Below are 26,612 nucleotides of genomic sequence, written 5' to 3'. Positions count from 1 at the left end.
CATACAATATAGGACTTCTAAATAATGTGACCAGGAACATTCATTCATTATCTGTAACCCTTATCCAGTTCAGGGTCACGGTGGGTCCAGAGCCTACCTGGAATCATTGGGCTCAAGGCGGGAATACACCCTGGAGGCTGGTGCCAGTCCTTCACAGGGCAACACACATACACTCATACCTACGGACAATTTTGAGTCGCCAATCCACCTACCAATGTGTGTTTTTGGACTGTGGGAGGAAACCAGAGTACCCGGAGGAAACCCACACGGACACAGAGAGAACACACCAAACTCCTCACAGACAGTCACCCGGAGCTGGAATCAAACCCACAACCTCCTGGTGCCGCTCCTGACCAGGAACATTTGAAGTGAAAGAAATGTGATTGAATCGCAAAGCATTATTTATTAAAATGCAGCAAGTAACAATACAGGTTTGCAATCCTTTACAAATCACAAATTCCAAATTATACCACGCAGCATTCTCATATGACCTGGAGAAGAGGGAGCTGGAATGAAAAACCATTCAACAAACACTGTACGTACACTGAACAGCAGACCTACATAGAAAACCCACAGACCTATCCTTAAATGCATGGAAAAAAGAGGAAACAGAGGCATCACCAGGTCAAAGTTACGTGTGTCTTGTGCTCGTGTGACAATGCATTTAATACATGCAACTGTTGGCCTAGAGAAGAACAGCTGGTAAAACTAATAAAACCTAACAGTGTCCATAAGTGTGCTGTAATAGTTTCAGTTTAGAAGTATCACTGAGTTCTTGAGTTCAGAGCTGCTATAAGAGTGGGGTTTAATCTGTTAATTTTACATTTACAATATTAATCATAATTATTTTCCTATTTTCAACTTGAATGTAACCCCATTGTCCAGTATAAAGTCAAAGTTTGTAATATCATAAATATAAAGTCAAAGTCTGTGACATCATGATGGAAATAACTATATTTTGCTCCTTTAATCGCTTGAAAGATCTATGAGGCTAAATGTGCTAAAAATAAATAAATAAAATAGCAGCTAGTATTTGCCCAAATCCACAAAAGGCTAAACTTAAAACTTCAGGTTTTTTATTAAGGTTATGCTGATTTTTGATGTGGTTTAAGGCAGAATGAATTACCGTAAACTGAAACAATGAACACAACTTCACTGTGTAGCTGAATACTACAGCAAGCTAATTTTGGCAGCTAATATTTTACTGAATTGTTGCCTCTGCTAAATTTACCCTTCAAGATGTTAGATTAGGGAATTACTGTTATTTCAGCTTTTTTATCTTCAGTTTTTCCATGTATACTAGTGATAAAGTGCACACAAATGTGTATCCAAATCTGTCACACTTGTTATCTAAAATGGCTGACTGCAGTGTTCAGCAACTTGGTGAAGGTTTGTTCATTTTCATCCCTCAGTGTAACATTGTACTTAACACCACAGGGACAAATCTATGTGGCCTTTTTAACACCTGGACATCTTAGAAAAGTTTTAGCATGAATTTAGGGAAAACTAAATTGTCTAGAGTTTATTATTATCAAAGTTAGCCTTGTGGCTCCAGCTTAAAACTAAAAATACAAAACGTCTTGGTTCAAGTGAAAAATGTGTATATGGGGTTTTCACCAAACCACTTTTTTAAAAGTTGTTTATGAGTACATACAGTGTGTGGTGCAGCTGCTTGAAAGTGCACTTTTTGCCGCTAAACACATTTAGGGCTTTGTGTTTGACTGAAATGCTAACCTTAACTGACCTTAGTCTGTTCACACGGCCTATTCATTGTACTGCAAACATACAGTACTCACCCATATGTACTCTAATAGACATGAACATATGTAACTCACAGCAACATTCACACACACACACACACACAGCTACACATATCAGCATGTTGTTTGACATGCAGTAATGTGACCTCACACACAGTCATACACAAACATATATAACATCTAAGCAGGTCCATATCATGTTATCAAAGGAGATATCATTATCAATAGCATTTGATACAGTGCAAATCTGGGTCTTCATACATACAGAGCATTCATATACAGCACACTAGTAATTCAGTGAATTGTAGGGCTGAGACCACAATAAATTATCGATTTATTGATCTTTTACATATAATGGTCACAAAAGTTAAAAGTATTTTTTTCTCTCTTTCCTTTAAGTATCTAATCGTTCTGTTCTCCAGTTTGTGATTTGAATCTCCACCCCTGGATTTGATTCATTTACTGATACACAAGGAAATGGCACGAGTTTTAAACGGAGGTCTTTCCACACCAAGTCATTTTTCACAGAAGGAACAAGCGAAGTCCTGAACACACTAAATCTAGTTCATTGATTCACCTTTATAAAACACTTATTGTGGCCAGATATATGAGAAGAAGAAATGTATTCACTGAGGTGACGTCTATGAGGTTATCGTTTGCTCTTTTCGCCAGCGTGACACAAACATTAATGCTGTAAAATCACATTCTACTAAAGTCACTCCTAAACGGCCCAACAGCACACATGCTTTCTTTCTGGACAACAATGGCACATGTTGATACATCTCCTGTTTTTACATGTTTTTTCATTTGTCTGTGTAACTACAGACGTGGTGTGAAAAGAGCTCTGACTCATGCTATTGTCCATGGCATAGTGAACTGTGGTTTTAAATACAGAAAATGTTGATATTTGGTGCTCATTTTGATTATTTAAAACTGCTTATGGTCCCAGCCCTGGTGAATAGTGTTTGCTGTGTTTGGTCAGCACCTTAAACACTGCTATTGTTTCAGCATTGCGTCATTGCAGTCTCCAGAGTGTCTCTCTCCGATGGAACTTAAACACAATCCTCTTAACAGAAAGATTTGTTGGATTGTCCTGATTTGTGCCTTTCAGGTTCCTGAAAAGAAGGACAGCAGGGATTGTCATCCATGATGTTTTTTGTGCACACAGGAATATGGACACTACTTGTGCTTTATTGATGTAGCGGCACGAAAAATCTGCATTTTGCATTATATTATCATATCTAGATTTGTGTTTACGCAGATGTGTAGATAGTGGAACGCAGAGCTCTGCAAAGCTCACGACAGTTCTCCAGTTTAAAGGACAGTATAATATAAGTGCTAGTTGATTTAAATACAGGCCTGCACTGCCAATTTATAAAGCTTCGCCACCATTTGCCTTTCAGACAACTTTGTGTATTTTATAGCATGATGTGCTCTTTTATAATAGATACAATATTTGTCACATATTGGTTTATGTTTAATGTTTAAACATTAGGGTCAAAAGATTATTAATTAATGATTTATGGTCCACGCTTAACAGAGTACGCAAAAAAGAAGCATAAAATATTTCAAAGGTAGGTCTCAAAGAAGCAGATGATGCTAAACCAAAGGAACGAGCGGCAGATGTGCTGACTCAGAACTGATTTACAAATGCCTTGTAATTCTGTTCATGTCCACCATTCTCGCCACAGCCAGCTAGAAGGGCCTTGCTGTTCAGAATGGACATGAATATCTAAGGATGCATCCAGATGCACACTGGTATCCTGGAATGCTAAAACACCGAAACCCTGTCAAAGGAGTGTATACGGAGAAGTTCAGAAGTTGCAGTCGCTGGGGTCTGAGGTGAAGCTGGAGGTCACACCCCCTCTTCCCCCCAGGTAGACACTGGGGGCTGATTTGGGTCTGCTGGAGCCAGACTGGCCGGGGTTCTGACCTTCCGAGCAGCTGTTATTGTTCAGTTCTGCATCCAGCGTGTCCGTGGTGATGACCCAGGTGGCTGGGCGCCACTTCTTCAGGGCGTAGGGTGTCTTCACTCGCTTTTTGATCTTGTCTCCTGATCCCTCTTTCGCATCACAATGCGACTGACCTCCTGTGAGGCAGAGTGAGATGAATTATCAGGCTCAACTAGATTTTCAGAAGGTTGACCAAACATAAACATAGTATAGTGTAAACAAGTCTTTTGAAACTAAGGCTGATGCTGTATACTATAACACAGAAGCATGCACAGATAGGTCCCAAAGGAAGCTTGTGCCCTTGTCCATTTACTCTTGATCTGTTGGCCAGTATGTATAATAATTATAATAATTATGGCCAATCTTCAAAATCTGTTTCTGAGAAACACAGTTCAGCCTCGTTCCAGTAATAAAGCTAGCGGTTTAGCACAGGCTCAGGAGCGCACTATAATTACAAGTGCATTCATTAGCAGGGTTTACTGATCCAGATTCACAGGTGCTTAGAAATCAGATTTGATTCTTCTGTCAAACCAATATATGTAACCATATAGAAATATAAGTTATACGGGATATAAATGTTTAAAAGATAGGACATCAGCTTCAGCCCACAGTTTCCATTTCTGATGCATCACTGCTCATTAACATAGCATGTATAGTATATAAACATTCTTCACCATTTTAATGTTTTTAAATATAGAAATATACTTAAAAAGCATTAAGTTACAATGTTTTTAAATTATGGTAACTGTTTGCAAAGGAGTAGCCTTTACCCGAGTCAAAGAAGCTCAAGGATCCTTAAAATGGAAGGTGTCTTTTCTTTATGGAGGTGCCAAAAACCTACTCCTGCGCAAACCTCTTCTCAAAAATAACACTAACGTTAAACACTGTTATCATATTTGTGGCAATATAAAAAACACAATCCCAGACAAAGTACAAAATACAGAGGTTTTACTAAATTACAGCCTCTATAATAAAACCATTTAATGAACACTTCAGTGCATTTTACTCTGAAGAAATGTTTTTTTAAACGGCAAACACTATTCAATGCTGTTGTCCACAGAAAGCTGATTACCACATTCAGCTCTGTAAACATGGACGTTTAATTTTGTTTCGTCCAGTGGAAAGTCTCATTGTGCTAACTGAGCAGACTGTAAACACAACTTCTCTACAGCAGGGGGCCCTGGGAGAAAAGGATGAGCGTATAGTCGCCCTGCGATAAGGCTTATGGAAGTGCTGTGTCACGGAGTGTGAAAGTGTCTGGGCACCGTTGTATACGTGAGCAGAATGTGATGACTGTGTTCATACCTCGGGGAGAGTGTGTGTTTGTTTGAGTGTGTGTGTGTGTGTGTGTGAGAGCATGATGGTGGAGGGATACTGTGTAAATATCAGATTTGGTAGGTAAATAGGTTGAATAGCGGTAGATGTTAAGTGTAAGAGCAAAGATAATCCTTCAGTATTTTAATACATTTCTTTAATGAAACATTGTGTATGATGTGAAATACCTATTTGCTGTAGAATTAATTAAACAAACTGATTAACACATTCATTACAGATTGATATTTAAATTATGGAAAAATAACACTTGTATATATAAAAGAAGGAGAATAAGAAAGCAAAAAACATTCTTAACATCTGTCAATATATTTACATAACTATTTATTTTGGTGTATTCATCACTAAATGTCAATGCAATGAAAGATGATATATTAAAATATAGAAAGATTCTCTTTTGATATCGATGATATGTAAGAGCTAAAAAGGCAGTCATACTCACCCAGTAAGGGCAGAGTAGTGATGGATAAATCCAGAGAATTGGGTCTCTCAGGTCTGCGTCCTCGGTTCTGCCGGAGTAGAGCCTCTCCCTGAGGAACGTTGAGTGGCTGGAACTGGGGCTGTGCTTGGTTCAGAGGCTCTACCTGAGGAGTCAGCAGGTCAGGAGCAGGGCATGGGAGAGGCATTGCTGGCGGCTCTGTTGCTATTGAGGATTGAGGGTCTCCAGTCGGTCCAGCACTTTCACTGCTCTCTCCCCTTTCTCCTCTCTCACCTCCTCCACCGTCATCATTTTTTCCGTCACCATCCCCCTCTCCAGCGTTGTTATTGCTGTTGTTGTTGTTGGCATTGTCCGGCTGTGCCTCTCTCCGTAGAAGAGGCTCCTGCTCGTCCGGACTAGTAGCCAGAAGGCCAAAGGACAGTTCATCCAAGCTCGAACCCCCTTCGCCCTGAGATGTGTTGCTGACTGCGCTCCCTGGTGGTGACTGCGTGGATCCTGTGGTTGAATGGTCCACTATAAAAGTGTTTTGGACACTTGCATTGTTTGTAGCAACCAAAACTGGATGTGGTTCTGTTGCTGGGGCAACGACTTTGGTTCTGGCCACGCCCACATCTGTCTTTCTTAGATTGCTCTTGCCCAGTTTACTGAACTTCAGCCTCAGGGATGAAGATGATGAAGAAGAGACCAATTTTCCAGCAGGTTTAGTGTGAAGATTCAAGCTGCTGGGCCTCTTGGGAACATTCTGCCGCTTGGGCAAGATGGTTTTAGGGGTGTCGCCACGGTGAGATTGTGATCCTGCAGCCTCCGTGGCCGATTTGATGAGTGGGTAGAAGGGACTTTGGGGGTTCAGTGTTTCAGGAGAACAGAACTGCTTCTGGGAGTGCTCCATCAGGCTCTCATCTGAGCTCTCACGCAGGTTACGCTGCACTTCACTTGGATCCAGTTTGGTGGTCTCCAGGTCCTCCTCAGTGAGCTGGGTGCAGGGTTGCCCACTGCTGCCACCTGCTGGCTGATGACCAGTGGGACATGCCTCGGACAGAGGTATCGGGGTGTTGCTTTCAGTCCCGGAGAGAAGTGACTGGGCCTGCTGACGCTCATAGTTGATACAGTTCCTGTTTTTCTCTACAGCCATGCCCCCAAGGCCACCGACCCCTCCCACTGAGGCAGTTCCTGCAGAGGTACTGCCATGTGGTGGTTTAGCTCCACCTTCTCGATCTTCCGCAGTAGCTGAGGAGGAGAAATCTGGGCAGGTGCCAGTCTTTGGTGTTTGATGTGACAAGTTTCTAATATTTAAGAAGATATTTAAAAAGGATTACATTTTAGACATTTATGAAAAAAAATGTACAAATAATCTGAACTTGCTGATTGATTGATTTAGCGATAATTGAACCAATTAGGCATGAGTGCACACTGAAGTTCACTGGTGACTGTTGACTTATTGACGGGTGATTTACTGTTTATTGATTACCTTTGATTGTGCAATGCAGTGCTGCGGTTCAGAGCAGGGCTCACGGATTTGTCGCGTTCCCAGAGGAGAAGCAGCTCAGCCAGCCTCTCCTCTGCACACTGGGCCGTAAGCCGAGCCTCAGCGTCCTGATCCCAGCAGTCCTCCATTGTCTCCTTCAGAGATCGCACAGCCTGTACACACACACACACACACAACCACATTATACTGTAGGTTATGCACCAATATAGAAGGGTTTTTAGTCAACATATAATGCCATTTGTGGGTAGAACTCACTGTGAATTACATAGAGAGTAGGGAAATATTGGTGAGATATGAGGTATCACAATAAATATATAAAATGTATTATGAAACATTAAAATTATTTTATACTTTCATCACATTGTCAATTCTGAACCAAAATTATATCCCAGTATTAAGGGACAAAATCGAGACATCTTTCACTAAAAAAGAATAATAATGCTTTCATTTTACTGTTAATTGTAAAAATTCAATTATTATTCAATATTTTTGATTGAGTATGAATATTCATATACTTGTTTTTGAAACAAAAATATTCAATATGCTTCTAAAAATGCATAGAAAAGCCTGTAAAAACAAGACTATTTATAATATATCCATAATATCTATCTATAATAAAGAAAAGACTATTTTTTTTTACCAGACTGTTCTCCTTCCATGCCTCTGGGAACTTGGGTCTCTGTTTGTTACGGGACACTAGCACCTGCATGTCTTCTATAGTCGGGTGATTCCCAACCTCAGCCTGGAAGGCCAGCTGGAATGTGGGCACTGATTCACCTGTGACAGAGCAAAGAGTGGGGCACAGCGGAATGGTTTTACGACCTGTACTTGTATAATTAGCCTGCCACTGTTATATTTAGTCTCTCTTCAGCAGAAGACCAAACTCTGCAAGAAAGTGAATGTATATCACCAGCAACTCATATAGCAGCAGGAGTGGAAATTAAGAGTAGCATAGCTAGATACATGTGCCTGGTCAATGCAGCATTAAATATTTCTCAAGGTATCTAAATTGCATTAAAAATGACTTTAAAGACACTGCACAGAAACTGATGACAGATGCAGATACCATGTATATTTTATACCTGAGAGGCTGGTAGATATTTTTAATATTAATCGATAGTGATATGCCCATAAAATATACATCCATAATAATAATAAACTAATGATAATGCTTTTGTCAGTGGATTTTGTGTGTGTGTGTGTGTGTGTGTGTGTGTGTGCAATACCTGGAAAAAGGTCAACACAGCGCATAAAGCTTTCCCAGTATAGCAGACCCAGAGCATACATGTCCACCTGCTTCAGTGCTGCCTCACAGTCCCTCAGATTCACTGCTCCTTCCAGCACCTCCGGAGCCATGTAACGCACTGTGCCAACCTATAAAAACAAGACGTAAGTAGACATATTACGTTTTATGTTATCTCTGATTTACAGAAGCTGTTTGTCAAATCAACAAATAAAATGTATTAATGTCATTAAAAAATAAAAGCAACACGCCTCATGAGCTCATGTATTACAGTCATTTTAGCATGTGTAAAATGATTGGGGTATAATACTGTATCTAACAACAGACCTGTGACAACAGTAAAGCGCAGGGTTACTTCTGTTAATCAAAAATGTGATTGGATCTCGACAACTGTTCTGGAGTGAATGATTGTGATTGTGGGATGGTGGGTGCTGACCTCACTGATAGCTGTGTTGTCCTCCTCTGCCTGGCCTGACTGCTTCTTCCCTGTCAGAGTCATGGCGAGGCCAAAATCACTAATCACACAGCAGCCATCTGCCTTCACCAGCACATTCCTACTGTTCAGATCCCTGTGTGAGACTGCAGGCTTATACACATCTGAGAGAAAAAGAGAAGCAGTTCTTTAAATCCCTTAATCTTTGATGACTAATACTCTTGTAAATAACATTGAGTTTGCTCTATTTTTGTTCTTTATTTTCCACTTGTAAAATGCCTGTGCTGTTAAGTGGGAACTTCACAAGATGGAGATATTTGAAATGTTTTTGGATTATTAACTGTGTAAAGGCGATGAGCCAATAAAATTATTTACAAAATACTATTTAACAGGGGTGTAGCACTACACATATTTAACAATACAATATGTATTGTAGTTTTCCACTCTGTTAATTTGGGTGAAACAAGACACTTATTTACATTTTATTTTATTATTTTAGTTTTGGAAATTATGAGCACTTATTATAAACATTGTCCAAAAAAAATTTCAAAATGTCCAAACCATAAAGACTAGGTTTTATAAGCTTGGAAGTGTCCTGTCATACAGGAGGTACGGTTCTACACTTCTATATATTTTTTAACATTATATTCTTCTATAAATATTAAATCATTACACGCTTTTTCTTTACATACTCTGACAATTAGTGCGCAATATTTGCTTTACTACAGGGAGACTACCAAAAAAACCATTCTCTTCATTCACTCATCCACCCACGCCCACTCATATGGACATACACTGCACTGCTGAAAATGTAACATGTAGCATTCATGTCAATCAACCACTCAATATAAACTTGAGTCAGCGTTACAGAGAAAGAGAGAGAGGCAGATAAAGACAGAGAGAATAGGATAAATGAGAGCCCTTGAAATTAACATTTCCGTTAAAAAAACACTAGAGTTCACTGCAGTAGAATTACCATCACCAGGGATACTGAGAGAGAGAGAGAGAGAGAGAGAGAGAGTTAGAGAGAGGGAGAGGGAGAGGGAGAGAGAGAGAGAGAGAGAGAGGGAGGATGTGCAAGCTCAGTGCCCTGAGCACTGCTGCAGGAAGGCTGCACTGAAGAAAAGGAAAACCACCTATCTATCTATCTTTCTATCTATCTATATCCTCTCCCTCTCTCTCTCTCTCTCTCGCGCGCGCTCTCATTCTCTATCTCTCTTTCTCTCTCTCTCTCTGACCCTGAGAATCATGATGTCTAATGGAGGAGTGGGACAGCAATAAAGAAAGAAAATCTCACTGCTTTTACATTAATGCTGTTTGCCGCATCCTCTCTTTCCCCCCATACACAAACACAGCCACAGTTTTTAAACAGCACTAAGATTTATGTGTTCTCACACAGCACTGCACCACATGAAAATTTCATGCTTGTTAGTGTGACATGCAATACTCTATAGAGAGCAGATATGGATAGGTTACATATATCCACAGATGTTAAAGATAATGGGGGACTTTGTGTGCTGTGTTAGATCTCACCTCCTCTCTGTTGCTCAGTGTGAAGGTAAGCAAGTCCTTTAGTGACAGAGAGAACCAGGCGGCAGCAACTCAACCAGTCAACAGCCCTCGTGTTCAGATACGTGCACAGAGAGCCCTGAGGACATTGAGAAGTGATAAAAGCATGACGTCAATAGCCCACACAAAACATGTTTAAAACATATGTATTCAGTGTCATATCAAAATTTTTAAAACCTCAGCTGCTAATTAAAATGTCTGAACAAGTGCCTTGTTATCCATCTGGGTCCAACAAAAGCATTTAACAAATATACTCACATATATTTCTTCTGCTAGAAAAACTTTATAGCAGTAGGGTGGAACATTTCAGTGAACATGAACATCCAAAAGTTGGCCTGTCCTCTGCTCTACAACCCAGTGCTGAGTGGGTTTTGTATGCTTCTAGCTCACATTTGGCATTGGGCTTGGTGACCTTAGGCTGGTGTACAGCTGCTCCAGAGTATCCCAATTTATGTTACAGGTTTTCTATGGGTATTATACAAAACTGAACATCTGCCTCAGTAATAGATGCACTTCAAAGCAGGCAGTTTTGCTATTTATAAGTGGGGGTCTACAAGGTTTTCAGCCTACAGTGTACCCACTTATTTTTCTCCCAGTGAGGGGATGCCTCTCAGCACCTGCTGTTGCTATGGTGACACAATCTGAGGTAAGTCCCAATAAGTATGGACTGACCCAGAGGGGAGCCCACAGGTATGAATAATTAAAAACCCTGCAGCTGAGTCAATAATCTTCCACTTCCCCCATAATAATGTGTGTGTGTGTGTGTGTGACTTGTATTGAAACATTGATGATGGCTTTTACTAGATTATCTTACCACAACTGAACAGAGTGTTAAGGAAAACATGAAATGAGACAAAAAGAAACAGAGAAATAGAGAAGAGAGAGAGAGACAGAAACACTCTGGGATAGAGATAAAAAAACTTTCAGATGTTCAAGGATGGGGGATATGAGCCGAAATCTGAACTAGGCCATACTTCCTCTTCAGGAAGTAGCTCTGTGGTAAGATCAAATGTGACACTAGATCCTCAGAAACTCTAAAAGCTCCAAATATAACTCTGTTTTAATCTCTACCTCTGGAACGGTACTCAGGGAGAAAAACAACAGCAAAGTAATAACATGAAAAATGCACAGGCAAGACCTACTAAAACAAAAGTTACAGGGCCCATAAACGCAGTGTTTTCTATATTTGTGGTACTTGAGATATTCCTCCATGAACTTCACTTAACACATTTTCCTGTTTAAAATCAGTGCATTTAGTTATAGACATAAAGTGAACAAAATAAGCTTCACAAGAACATGTTCATTAATGTTAGAGTACAGACCTGATTCATTTCTTTAGCGGAAATAATGATTAATTTATAGCACAAAGTAATACTGTTGAAAACAGGTTACAGCCATTTATTCCTACACACGTTTACACTAAAAAAAATGAGATACTGAGTTTCTGGCTCTGTTACATTTGCCAAAAAAAACGCAATCTGTTAAAACTTTATTACATTAAAGGCAACGTCGACAATTCTGAGGAAGTATTTTCTCTCTTGTTTATGTTTAGAAGCTCCACTTGTTTAAGATGGAATGGTATGGTTGAGGGGGAAATAAGACTGTTGTTTTTATGTGGCTGTTGTTTAACTTTAAGGTAAGTTTTTAATCACTGTTTGAAATACCACAGAAACATATTTGTAACTCGTTTTTTTTGGTTTGTAGCGACTTCGCTCTGTGTTTACTTTCATGCAGTTAGCGCTCTCCCTAATTTGAAGACAGTTCCACCTTAGGTAATATGTAACAGCAAAAATAAGTCAACATTTCCTACCTATGAAGCAGGAATAAAGCAATATCTTCATCTCAGTACATGCTTTTAAACGTTTGTAGATCTCTCCATTGTTTAAACCACTCCAGATGCCTTTTCTCTGCCATGAGCAGAAAGAAAGCCTAGCATATCAGAACTTTTTTTAGCTATTTACTGACACTGGGTCTCCTTAAAAACAGACGTTCCATAATTGTTACACAACAATTTTCAATCTACACATATTCAGATAATCAAGCTGTCTCTGTAACTCCCTGTAAGACTGGTATATGTATATGACTAAATGATGCTTTCCCAAGTGAAATAAGGCAAACTATGGATAGATGTAGTCCCGCTCAATGTTTTCATTAAAAATGAGCTAATAATAGACTGAAATCCATAAGGAAAGAAGAAACAAATCTTTGGAGTTAAATTGTACTCCAGGTGCAGAGTTACATTTTTGTCCAGGTACAGTACAAATCTACTGTTCTCCATATCTTCCATGCCAATGTTATGGTCTTCATTAAAAGCTTGAAATGAGAGAATCACCGGTTTGGTTCCCAGGACCAGAAGGGAAAAATACAGGTTGCAGTCTGCTGCTCCAGATGTGTGTGTGTGTTCACTGCCTTAGTGTATGTGTGGTCACTACCGCTGATGGGTTAAATAAAGGGTGATTCTCCTTCTTGGAGCAAGTTCATAATTTTCACATTATTATCATCATGAATTTTACTCAAATATGATCAAGCTCCTCTCTATGTGAAGGGACCGCAGTAATGTTTAAAAACACATTTTAAAGGACTGATACATTTAAGAAAAATATTAACTGTGTGTGTCTTGGCAGGCTGCCTGGCTTGTTGTTATGAGGAAAAGGAGTTTCCTTGTAAACAGATGCCATGTTGAGTGTGGCAAGGTTTTCCATTCATTTTTTAACCAGTGACCTATATATTTTTCCTACAACAAAATATGCTGTGTTTTGCTCCCAATGATTCTTCATTCTGTTTTTACTTACATGTGGGTAGAACTCAAGCAGCAGCAGGTACTCTGTCCGGCCTTCGGCTCCGAGACGCTCCTCACTGTCAAAGAAGCGAGCTATGTTTTCGTGGTCCAAGAGGAGGCGATAGATGGAATGTTCATTAACAAAGGGCTGGCGATTTGCAATGGAGAACACTTTAACTGCCACAGAGCGCTCATCCAGACAACCACGGTACACTGCCCCATACCGGCCACGGCCAATCAGCTACCAGGGCGAGAGGTAAGCAGAGAAGTGAGACAGGTAAATGACAGAAAAAACAAACAGAGTTCTGAATGTAAGGAAGAAACCATACAATTCGGACACACAGATCTATTCAATATACAGTACACATATTTTTATGAGTCTGCCATTTTGAAGTTATGTCCAAAACCTTTGTTGGGATTTTGAAAATGCTGGGAGGAAGAAATATGGATTGATACATTCTTGTACATGTCCCTAGAATAAACTGAGAAAATGGAAACATTTCAATACAGGAATATCATCTTTAATATTTTCTACCATATTTCTCTTTTGTCCAAAAATCTGCAAAGTGCTAATACCACTTGGTTTGACTTGATTTTCAGCCAAAAATATTCGATGGCCAAAATATTGGTGCCTCCTTAATGACTGGGGAATCATTCAGAACAGCAGGTGTATTATTACAATCATGAGTAAATAGGATGAGCCTTACTTCAAGCAGTTTGAGATTGTCCAAGTCCAGTGCAGGGGGAGAGAAAGCTGCCTCCAGCATATTCAAGTTATGAAGAGACTGTTTACCATGTCCTGTAAAGTACAAACACACACACAATTTTATATATATATATATATATATATATATATATATATATATATAGACTGTATATCAGGATAAAGTGGGATGGAGGCGTGTTGCCAAAAATAAGGCCATAACAACTCACTTCTGAGTAAGCGGTAGATGGAAAAGATCAGCACGATCATGACAGCGACTACAGAGACGATTGCCAGGGCGATCAGAGTAGCTTCCTCCTTGTAGAGCTGGTGAGTGTCTAGTTATGGGTTCAAGGAGATACAACAAGCTCTTAACCTTGCCACAAATGTTAAACAACTCAACAGTTTATGTGTGTGTGTGTGTGTGTGTGCGTGTGTATATGTGTGTGTGATAGTTCTATGCTACGAGGTTCTCTTCACTGGAAAGTTTAACAAGCCTCAGGGTTGACTAAGCACAAAGCTCTCCACACTCTGAGCCAGTTGACCATGCTTCACTCGTTCCTCAAAACCTTTAATTCTAATGCTCTCACATCCCCTCCATCCTGCTGCTGCTGCTGTGTGCAGAGTCAGAGAGCAGGGTGAGCATGAGAGAAACAGGCAGAAACCAAATCTGCTGAAGCCAAAGGAAAGAGTACTACATAAATCCCACAATATCTCCTATTAGATTATTTCCCCACAGCTGGTACAGGGCCTGGACGAATTGTAAACACCTCCACTCATGTACATGTAATGGTACATGTAAATTATATAAAAGACAGGGTCGGATAATCTATTTGAAAACTAAATTTGTTTAATATTTATGCTTTAAACATTTTGGTCCTATCTTACACTGCAAAATGGCTTTCTTCAAGAGCCATACAACTACATGATTCAGCTACTATACAGATCTCAATATTTTCTCTTACAACTTTAAGTACAATACCATAGAGAGAATTCAGGTGTGGACAAAATTAAAAGGTAAAATTCTGTACTGTTTAATGCTACGCAAAAGTGTGTAAGAACACACCCACAACCCACAATTCAATTCTATTCACATTACTCCGTTCATGATTCAGTATTCTTACAATATTTTAAACAAAATTTGTATGAGGAAAAGGGCGGCACGGTGGCGCAGCAGGTAGTGTCGCAGTCACACAGCTCCAGGGACCTGGAGGTTGTGGGTTCGATTCCTGCTCTGGGTGACTGTCTGTGAAGAGTGTGGTGTGTTCTCCGTGTCCATGTGGGTTTCCTCCGGATGCTCCGGTTTCCTCCCACAGTCCAAAAACACACATTGATAGGTGGATTGGCAACTCAAAAGTGTCCATGTGTGTGTGTGTGTCTGTGCTGCCCTGTGAAGGACTGGCGCCCCCTCCAGGGTGTATTCCCGCCTTGCGCCCAATGATTCCAGGTAGGCTCTGGGCCCTGAATTGGATAAGCGGTTACAGATAATGAATGAATGAATGAATGAATGGATGAGGAAATGGCAGCTATTGTTTGGAGGCACTAGATTGAGTTGGTATTAATCGTTTGCAAATGTTAGTGTTCAAACAATGCTCCTGCATTATCTTTTGGGGGCCCTTTCACAATCCTTTGCAAAATATTCAGTTTTGATTTCTGTACCGCTGCAGAAATAAAGAACATTTCTCTACTGATATTTAGTCTCAAAATAAAACCTTTTGTCATCTGACATTTGAATAATGCTGTCCACTCTCTGAAGTCTTTCTCATTGTATGTGCCCCTCCCTTCAGAAGCTGAAGCTGGAGTAAAATGTCAGACTCACAGACAGGCTGGGCGGTGGTGGGTCTGGGAGTTGGGAAGTCTTCTGTGAAGTTGAGGTTGCACATGTCTCTGCTACAGCAACAGAAGCGGTAGCTGCCATTTTGGATTTGGGACGGTGGGGTTGTCACTTGGCAGCGGTCCTCGTGGCACCCCTTGGTGCCCGTAATGGTCCAGCAACCTGTGTTAAAGAGGGGAGGCCAAAAAAAGACATTTGTTTGTGCGTTTGTGTGTATGCTTGTGTGTGATTATAAGATTTAAAATGCCAATGCATTTAATAATTTGAGGTATCATTTTAAATGTGAGGGATAATCGTTTATTCTATTATTATTTGCACTGTTTATTTGGTAAAGGTGTTTTCTTATAATTAATGTTATTTTCTATCGAGCATATAAACACAGTCATTTCATTTGCCATTTCCAGGTGTTTGTGGTCAATTCAATGTTAAAATACATATAAAACAAGTAACATGAGTCATTTCACATACAGAAAATAATATTTAAAATCTATAATGGATGTAGTTGAACTTTTTTTTTTTTTTTTTTTTTTTTCATTGATAGGTTTTCATAATAGAATTTCTGCCATGCTCTGTTGCAAAGAAGCATTTGTAAAATCAGGCATTCCTATCCCTTAGGGGCAGAGTTCGTTCTCATCCTGAATACCTTTTTTTGGGCTTTGTAGCTTCAACCTGGATATTCGGCGAATATTTTAATACTCAAGGAGTGGGGTGGTGTATATTGTTGTCATTAACAAAATCCTCTTCCAACCCCTGTTTTAATATCCCTCTCTCCAGGCTGCGCAGTAGCTACCTACGCTCGCTAACCTGCTAAGGGCACAGAGTATACACAGTTTAACCAGTTTGTGTGGAGGCGCTCTAATTTCAGGCACAAAGTTGACAAAATTAACTGTGGCATCGCCTCACTTCGTTATAAGTGCGTTGTTATAGCAATTTAGGCTGTTTTTATATGACTGAGTTTTAGGCTTCATTAGCACATAGATTTTTATGTTGTTGAGCCTGAATACAGGTGGAGTGGGGAGAGCACTGTTTTTACTGATGGAGCCTGAATGTGGTGGAGTCTTGCCTTTATCGATAATCATATCAAAATATCAGAATCTCAAAAATAGCAACCGAATATTCACCCATTGAACAAATATCTAAATATATTGCCTGCCTTAGTTCATTCACATTCAGTGAGCATCCCACCGTACTTGTGCCAGTAAATGGCTAACCAGAATGCTCCAAACACATATTACTGTAGGGATTGCAGGACTCAGTAGACATCTTAGCAGGACTTTAATCCTTGGACAAAGAGGGTCACCTCTAATGACCGACACGTCTCCCCTGGGAATATGGCCAAATGCATTTCCTTTGGGCTCGGCATGTTCTGTAAGGTCGCACTTCCTCTTTATAGGCAGGACCTTGTCCTGTTCTAGACATATAAGCCAGCTGTGATGACTAAGGTTTTGGGAATGAATTTGAATTGTGTGTACCTTGCATGACCAGTTGGAATCCATTCCGTTTCTTTCCCCACAGTCCGTAGCAGCGTCCACCCTGGCTGCAGCGAATGGTGGAGTTCTCCAAAATCACACGCCCCTCTCCTCCTCCACCAAATCGCTCGGCTAAAGGCTGCTGCTGCTCTGCATACGCACATTCTCTCTCCTCTGACTGAGCAGCTGCGTATAGAAAGAGAGAAATACATTGTTATAAAAAGGATTCTTAGAAATCTAAAGGTATACATTAATTCTTTGTTTGTTTTGATGTTGGGATTTGCCAAAAACACTGTAATGTGTAAAGGATGGTCAATCTTTCCACAAAACAATACTGTATACATAAAAATAAATATATTATCTGATACAAAAAAAAAGAAACCTTAAATATAAGATACTCATACGCACGATATATTTTTTAACAGCACTGATGTGAAACACCACACATAAAATACTACAAACTATTTGAGTGCTAACACCACCCCTTTATGTAAAGTCTTAAGCCTGCTAAATGTGTTTGAGTGAATTTGCAGCAGGTCCATGAGGTGCTTTGCATTTGAAAAATACACAGCTTTAACACGGGCTATTTATAATTAAAACACTTTACTTGAGACAAAGCATCTAAACATAGACCATCAAGCTCCAACTACTCAAGCGTACAGAATGAAATACACAGCTAACAACATTACATCAGTGTGTGTGTGTGCTATTTCAGGACAGATTTGTTACAGGACTGGATAGGATTCGTTCTATTTTGGCCTCTTCCCACAGTATTGTATTGCTGCATGTTATCTGATCTGTCCATTTCTAATTGAAAGTTTATAATCTACAAGATAGAATAACATACAGCCTCACATTTGACAGAATTATATCCGCTACAAATGAGAAATGAGTTACAAATAAAGCACAGAAGGGTTATTTCATCATGGTATACATTAATATTAAGAAATCTACTAGGCTCAAGTAGAACAGAGTCATGAACCAAACAGGTCTTTCTGAAAACACAACCACATTTTCTGTTTAATCACTTTAAATATCAGCTCTAGATTATAGGCTTATGTGAGACACACATTGTATTATTCTCTCTCATTCTCAGCTAAGCTCTCTCAAGGCTGAGTAGTTTCATGGCCTCTTATAGTGGATGGGAATGTAAGCACTGATAATGCGTCACCTCTGCCTTGCAGCTGATGAGTTACACTCTCATCAGTACAGCTACTGCAGTACTGACCCTGACACACACACACACACACACACACACACACACGTGTGTGCTTTCCCTGACACACACATAACAACATAAAAAGAAATTATAGTTTCCAAAACAGGTATAGTGGAACATATTTCCATGTCTTAAAATATTGTGTAATGTTTAAAGAAAGTGAATTGCGGTCTGAAGTGTGGTCTGTTGGAAGTATGACCACAAAACAGATTATAAAATATTTTCAAACTGTCCACACAAAGAACACTCCTATCCACAAAGGAAATCCACTTAGGTTGAGACAAACATCTAACTCCTATTTAACTGTAAACATGTAGTACATGGAGATTTATCTTACCAAGGCCATTGTTTTTTCCAAGCTCACCTCTCTTACCACTAGGCTAGCAACTCCAAATCATCTTGAGTCCTCTAAACACCCAAAGGAACCTCTGGAACTCACCAGAATGCTGAGAGAAGCTCATTTACATATTGCAACCTCCTGCATTATCAGTATTGTGAAGGCATTTTTAAAACAATATATAGTGTGGCCCTATTCTACACAACGTACGATCACATATATACACACACACACATGACTCTTCTTAACACATACATTATCTCATGCTTGCACACCATGACTACAAACATCACATGTACTGTGCAAATGTGCCCTCTAGCAAAATTAGTTTTCCTCCATTGGAGATCGGCCCATGGCATACTCTGATAGTTGCTGCTGACACATCAAACTAACAAGCAGTTAGCCAGTGGGGAGCTCTGATAGAAGCTGACTTATCAGAATAATGAAGAGCCTATCTGATGTTCTGAAATATCACATAGCCAATGCACATGTACATGTGCGTGTGTGTGTGTGTGTGTGAGAGTGAGAGAGAGAGAGAGAGAGAGAGAGAGAGAAATCTTGTGAGAAAGTGTTTATGACAGGATGAATAAAGAATGAGTCATTTGCTGTGGTATTGGCACACTCCAATAGAAAGAAAAACGAGAAACGAAGGAAAGTGGGAAGGAAAGCGATACAATGGGACCGCTCCCATCATAAAAACATGTCTAAAATAGCTAAAAGGCCAATAGGACACTCAGTCTAACCCCAGCAATGAACTAATAGCTAATGGTGTATGTAGGAATAGCACTGGTTAAGTGATGACTGAGAATAAACACCAAGGCTTCATATTACAGCCAGGCCATATACCAGGTATCTACTTTATCACAAAATGTCAGTGCAATAAGAAAGCAATAAAATATTGATGAGACAACAACTTTTTTACATCCTTTGTGCCCTTTACATTCTGTGAGTAATTCACAGAATTACACTGTTTATATGGAGTATATACACTGAACAATCGCTGGTTAGTAGGTGTACCTTGTATCTACACTCATTGTCCATTTTATCAGCTCCACTGACCATACAGGAACACTCTGTAGTTCTACAGTTACAGACTGTAGTCCACCTGTTTCTCTGCATACTTTCTTATCCCCATTTCACCCCACCACAGGATGTTGGTGGTTTATTAGTGTGTGTTGCGCCAGTATAAGTGAGCTATTCTCGGTGCAGCAGTGACCCTGAGCTTTACAAACTTGAGCAGCACTGCTGTGTCTGATCTTCTCACACCAACTCAACACACACTTACACATCAACAACACCTCAGTGTCTGAGGATGAGAATCATTCATTCATTCATTATCTGTAACCCTTATCCAGTTCAGGGTCGCGGCGGGTCCAGAGCCTACCTGGAATCATTGGGCACAAGGCAGGAATACACCCTGGAGGGGGCGCCAGTCCTTCACAGGGCAACTCACACACTCACACCTACCAATCTACCTACCAGTCGCCAATCCACCTACCAACGTGTGTTTTGGACCATGGGAAGAAACCGGAGCACTCGGAGGAAACCCACGCAGACACAGGGAGAACACACCACACTCCTCACAGACAGTCACCCGGAGCGGGAATCGAACCCACAACCTCCAGGTCCCTGGAGCAGGTTGAGAATCATCCACTTCCCAAATCATACCTGCTATCTGTGGTGGTCCTGACAACTCAAGGGCAAGATGAAATGGGGTCTTAGCATCACGCTAAGTAATAGCTGGGGAGAATCATGGCCATTGAACCCACCCAATTATTGAGCTCTCTTTAAGTCCTGGCACAAATTTGTAGTCAAACTGAATCAATTATTATGAAGTCCAAAATGTACTAACTCTGAGATCTCATTGATTTATCAATAATTACTAAAAACAGACTCAGAATCAATGGGTTCAATTTTTCTTTCCATATTAAATTTGAATGAAGATTTTGTGTTTTCATATGTGTTCAGAAACTCCTGGATTCCCTTTATGTGTGCACTATTGAACTGTTTGGTCACTTCATCAGAACACCATTAGAAAAGTATTTATTCTTAATTATACTTCAGGGTTTACACATTCATGAGGTCTTCTGTCATGAAAAAGGTAGTTGAGATTTTAATGCTAAGGTAGTAGTCTCTGCGCCTTAAAACGTAAAATAGGAGCCCCACAAGTTATCATGAACTTTGATGTGAAAGACGCCATTGGTGTTAATGTGCACATAAACACGTCCATATTGCAGTGTATACGCCGTAACACAGATAAGCGTCTCTTTATCACCTACCACAAAACTGGGATAGAAGAAAGAGTTAAACATTTGTTGGTGTTATAAATAACCTGAACTGCAGCTGAGAAACATTTGCGTGGGTTCAAAACACTTCAAACAGGAAGATTTCAAGAAGGATTTAAAGACTTCCAAAGCAGCATCCAATCCAGCCTAGAGTTTGAGTATTCTTGTGGACACTCTACAAAAACAGAGAAACTGAGCCAAAGAAGACTGCCTGTAATTACAGAGGCAAACCGGATTTAACCGCTAGAAAGGGTGCTTGTGTGACAACATTACAAAATGTTTGTTTCGGCTCAGCAATTTCATCTGAATGTTTTGCATTCATAACTTGCCTTCATAGACTCTGTGTTGTGCTCTTGTATTGCTGCTGCCATAGTAAATATACTGTCTGTTCCAACTGCCACTATGTCTAGTTTTGTATTCAGGGGTTGATAACACTGCCATTTGTGTGTGTCAGTTTGAAGGGACTGTGTGAATAAACTACATGAGTACATGAGTGTTTTCGGAGTTAATTTTTGTTCCAAACCTTATACAATAAAAAATAATAAAACTGACAAAAATCTAAGAATCAATAGAAATAAGTATATGCAAAATTTGAAAAATAAGTACATAAAATATATTTTCTTAAAAGATATGTCAGTCCAAACTCTAAAATCATTTTACATTTATAATTTTGTGCAAAATATTTGGCACAGAAATAACTACATATTTATGTTTGTAACAAGAGTCCAGTTGGTTGGTATTGGTATGGACACCAACTCTACACAACAGACAACAGTTCAAATCCCCTCTAGGGGAGGAACAGCATGTGATACCAATAAGAGCTCTACCAAAAACACCTCCTACCTTTACTGCAGGCTAAGCTATTAGCTAGTATCTATTTAATACAGAACCAAATATGACGCTGGTCCCTCTTTTCTATTCTCAGAAATGACTTTGCTGGTTCCTCTTTAAGAAAATCTGTATATTTGATTTTCCTTTTTCTTATAGAATTATAGTTTCAGAGGTTCAACGTTTTCCCTACAATGGTGACAATGTAATCCAGGGGTAATTCATCTGAGAATTAAATTACAAGTGAATGACTTGGTGAATTAATGTGCAGACTCTCTCTTTCTACTGTCAGCCCATTCTAGCATGAGAAAATAAACTCTAAGTATCAGTTAGCATCCCAAGGTGACATATTTGTAGCTTTCCACCAAAGGAGATCTAGTTTAAATCTGAACAACTACAACCACTATAACGCTTAAATGAGACCCACTGCTGAAATGAATCATTAATGTCATTCCTTTATTCAGATAACTACAGAGCAAGGGAACATGCAGCCGACCTAAATTCACAGTCAGCGAGTCAGTGCCTCCAGCCAACAAAAGCCTCCTCTTCCTTTAATCTGTCCATCCATCCATACTTTTACCCATCTGCTCCACTCATGCAAGAGCTGGAGCACTTCAAAATACTGGATAAATATGCAGTGTGTGTGTGTGTGTGTGTGTGTGTGAGAGAGAGAGAGAATATTGGATTCATCTCCTATAAAGCCCTTCTTCATGAAGCAGTTAAGATCAAGGCTTCATGACTCAAAGTCTGTCGAAGTTTCTATGGAAACGCAACACATACTGATATATCCAACAGATAGGTGGATATACCATGTTTTCTAATGGACCTCCATTTCAACATATTTACATCTATCCACAAACAGTAAACACACCATTTCACCGTTTACATGTTAATTAAAGGACATGTCACCAGTCTTCATCTATTTCATTTACAGTCAAAACAATTATTAGGTACTAGTTACTTATCTTTGACTGTCAGAAAATCCATGAATCATATGTTTAACAGAAAAAGTCTGGCTTGGCTGATTGGGATGATACAAATGGAGCTGTGCTTCTAACAAACTCTTATTTTTGGCCACAAGATTCATTAGCTTGGTTGCCTGAATGGCCAAGGCAAAAGGCAAGTAAAACCATACACCAGAAGCAGGTCAGAGGTTAGCAAACCCACACATACACACACACCCCATGTGCAGTGGAGACATGTTCCAATTTTTTCAGGTCAAGCGCCTTCCATCTGTTTTGACTAACTCACACCTATCTAAGACAAATCGAGCCACATGACAGAGCTTTACTGGAGGCTTCCTTCCCCTGCCGTCCACAGTTGTACAGGACTCTGGCCACAGGGACAGGACAGGGCCCTGAGAAGCAAGAGTCCTTTCACTGCTCTGTTTACTGTGCAGATCTCCATCTTACTATTTCTGTCCCACTGCCACTCCCTCTGCTTTACTGCCAATTTTTCGGACTTGTCTCCAGTGTCTGCGCCCCCTCTCTCTCACTCTCTCAGAGTCTCTCTATCTTTCTGTCTCTCTCACTCACCCCCACCCCACCCCACACCAGCACCACCACCCTTGATTTCTCAAACATGCTCTCACGCACATACACTCATTTCTTCCTGCCCATAAGAGAGGTCACCGTGCATTCCCTCCGACACGGAGCTGACATCATTTGCATCTGGAACAATGCTTGGCCTTCCTGCACCTCCTCCTGCAAGTGTGAGTGGTTTCTGGAGCTGTGCAGCTGTGGGAGGACCTGGGCTCATACATGTGGATATGGCTGGGGATAGAAGTCATGAAATATGGCAATAAAACACAGAAACACACACACCCACACTCATACTAAGCAGCAGAGTAGGAGAGAGAGGAGAGAAGGCCTTATCTTATCTCAGTTTTGTACAGTTGCCCCCATTTTACCTTTAGGGCTGGTGCCAGAGACCAGAGACCACACACAACTTACGATGTACAAAGTGGGAAATCACTCACTGCTCGGTTTCCCATGGGCCTATGTTACTGTACAGACCACTTATTCCTCACATACAACAGAAAGTCTGAGAGGCATTAAGTCTAATGGTGTTGTGGAACAGTCGTTTTCCTGTGTTGTAACTTTTCTTCTAAAATCCACTTTAGGGATGAGTGTGTATAACACTAAATTACGTATTTCCACAGATTTTCCAACCGATTTAATCTAAAGTAGGAAGCAATGAAAGACTACTGTGGCCAGCTCAATGCTATTGCACACAGGACAAGCAGTTACAGTTCCAAAAGACTTTAGACTGACCTCTTTCTTAGGTTGAATTTTAGGCTATAGTACCAACTATGAATTAGTGATCTGGGTTTAACACTCTACTAGGTTTAATACAGTAATAGGAAGACACAAAATGGTACGGCTGTTTCATGTCTTGCAGGGCGTCTGCTTTTCGCAGCATGTAACTCTACTTTATTTGGTTGTGTTTCCACTACATTGGCTCTCCCTGAAATGTAGCGCGTCACGTCTCAAAAAACATAATCTCCAACAGCGGCGGTGAGGTGAAGCATTATTTACTCATCATGTATTTATGGGTTGTTGTTGGTTTTTTTTGGGACTGAACACCTCCAAGGATCAGTTCAGACAGAGCAGTAGAGTTTTTTGTTTTTGTTCCACCATCCAACTCTCTCAGGATTCTTTCATCTGCCACAATCCTATCACCATTAGAACCTTTTCAGAAGACACCTGTGTAATTTTACAAGCTACAGTTGTGAGTTGCGTAAAAACTAATGTGATTCTGTAACTTGGAGGTTTTACAAATGGCTAGTTTTTGTTGGTTGTCTGCATTTCGTTGTGAATGACGTGTTTTTCGGGCCAATCAGAGCTCTCCAAGGTGTACACATCACATTTAGTCCCTACTCAGTTCGCTTGGAACCAGCAGTGAGCAGGTATTAAAAAACGTACCCAGTTCCAGGTACCAGGGCCCACCGTGCCTAGTGTGAAGCAAAAACTAAATCACATAGAGCTGAGTCGAGTAGATATCTTGCAGTGGAAAAGTTCCATAAGTCTCTTGTACTTCTTTTTTTATGTGTCTGAGTGCCTGTATTGCGCATCCTTTGAAAATGAATTCCAAGCTAATACATACATTACATCTTTAGTCTGAACAGGCGGGGTTAAAATGCTGTCTGCTCAGAAGTATGAACATAAATACGCTGTTTTTTGTAATATCACAAAACACTTCAAACATTTCAAACAAGCTGTTAGATAGAGGTTTAGTAAAGTGTACGTTGGGGAACTTTAGCGATGTTTACATAGGCCTGTAACAGTAATTACATTATCGATTTACTGAACAATATACGATTTCCTCAATAACTGTATTGACATATATTGCCCATTATGTTTACTGTTATGTTTCTTTACAAATTATAGCCACAATATCCACTCGCTCTGTTGTGTCTGGGTTTTCTCTCTGTTCTGGAGCCATTGTGTCAATTTGTTTGTTTTTATTTATTTTCATTTTATTTTAAAAATTTAACATTTACGTCTAATGTCTGAATATTCTTAATAACCGTTTTTGTTTAGAGTTCATCTCATCAAAGGGGTGTAATTGCAATATTAGGCTGTGATATTTTGATTATATCAATGGCATAAGTTGGTTTAACATGACAATAATATCAGGTAACGCAATTATTTCTGGGACAATCTATAGATTATTGTGAGAGGAACATGTCTACATGTTCATATAATACTTTTATTCAAGATAAACCTGGAAAAGCCATGACATTGTCTCTTTAATGGTTCGGTTACAAGTATGTTACTAATCACAAACAGACTGGAAGGAGGTAATTTATACAATGAAACTTACCAGCAACAGGACTGAGCAGAACCAGGGCAAACAGTCCAACATCGAAGACAGTGATTCGGCCCTTTACCATGTTCCTGCCTCCTTTAAATCTTCAGGAAACGACAAAAAATATATATTTTCTGTGGGGTTTTTTCAATAAGACACCTGAGAGTCACTGGTCAAAAGAATAAGTAGGCGTGTTCGTATAACGGGGAACATTTCTGGAAAAAGTCCTACTGAAAAGCCCATAGCAAGCAATAAGGACACATAGCGATTTCATAAAAACGGTTTCCCGGAGAACAGTCCGCTCTCGGAGGCCTTGCCCTTAAACCCAGATGAAAAACCGTTGAAATGCTGCTTGTTGAGCTCTCTTCTTTTCCCCAGCGCCGAGGTGCTGAGAAGAAATATCTGCTAATAACTCCAAGAAACTACATATAAAACTCAACTTTGGCGTTTTCTCTCGTTCTTCATGACTTTTTTCTTCAATTTCCATACATTAGAGTTTCCACAGGGAGATATGGCACGGACCGAATCGGTGTTCAAAATCTCCTTCGTCCCAAAAGGCCATTACAATAAGCAAACACGCACTATACACTACACACACTCATAACAGACTGTACATTTCTGTTGCTCACGCGCTAACCATCACACCGACCGCCTTCACCGGATCCTGTTGTTTGTCTGAGGAGACTTCACCCTTCACCGCACGGTTTTCCTGCCGTTCTTCTCTCAGCGGAGTCTAGACACAGAGGCGGCGGATGGAAGTGGAGCTCTGGGCTGGAAACGCCTTGCCTTCCGCCTGTCTGCGCTCCTTAGCTCGGCTCAGTACAGCTCCGCTCCGCTCCCTTCTCTGGAGATGCTGCTCTCTCCCACACGAGCGATGTTCTACTCTTCAATGAATCATTCTGGAGAATCGGTCCTTTATAATGAATCGATTCACAAGTCCAAAGGAGCAACAACAGCAGAAGCAACATCAACCGCAACGACAAAACTAACATAACTACATCCGTATTATTTGTTGTTGCTGTTGTACTGTATGTAATTAATGATTATATATATATATATATATATATATATGGATGGATGGATGGATAGATAGATAGATAGATAGATAGATAGATAGATAGATAGATAATTATT

General features: G+C 40.1%; 1 protein-coding gene across 2 annotated transcripts; it reads right to left on the bottom strand.

Annotated features, from left to right (window-relative positions):
• Positions 1-226: 226 nt before the first annotated feature.
• On the bottom strand, positions 227-26,386 carry bmpr2a (bone morphogenetic protein receptor, type II a (serine/threonine kinase)). Of its 2 annotated transcripts, none has more exons than XM_066665101.1 (14): positions 26,108-26,386; positions 25,494-25,582; positions 17,003-17,185; positions 15,516-15,692; positions 13,927-14,034; positions 13,701-13,792; positions 13,007-13,234; positions 10,179-10,293; positions 8,649-8,809; positions 8,196-8,343; positions 7,610-7,746; positions 6,952-7,121; positions 5,487-6,766; positions 227-3,849 (listed from the first exon to the last, which is right to left on the bottom strand). In XM_066665101.1, exons 1-14 carry the CDS (start codon positions 26,116-26,118, stop codon positions 3,575-3,577), a joined length of 3,174 nt encoding a protein of 1,057 aa, XP_066521198.1. In that variant the 5' UTR covers positions 26,119-26,386; the 3' UTR covers positions 227-3,574. The 2 variants fall into 2 exon arrangements, with proteins under 2 accessions (XP_066521198.1, XP_066521200.1); XM_066665103.1 differs by having other exon boundaries at positions 227-2,875.
• Positions 26,387-26,612: the final 226 nt, after the last annotated feature.

The sequence above is a fragment of the Hoplias malabaricus genome, chromosome 3 (assembly GCF_029633855.1).
Source record: "Hoplias malabaricus isolate fHopMal1 chromosome 3, fHopMal1.hap1, whole genome shotgun sequence".
NCBI lineage: Eukaryota > Metazoa > Chordata > Actinopteri > Characiformes > Erythrinidae > Hoplias > Hoplias malabaricus.
Note: the sequence above shows the minus strand (reverse complement) of the source record. Positions and strands in the feature narration are given on the sequence as shown.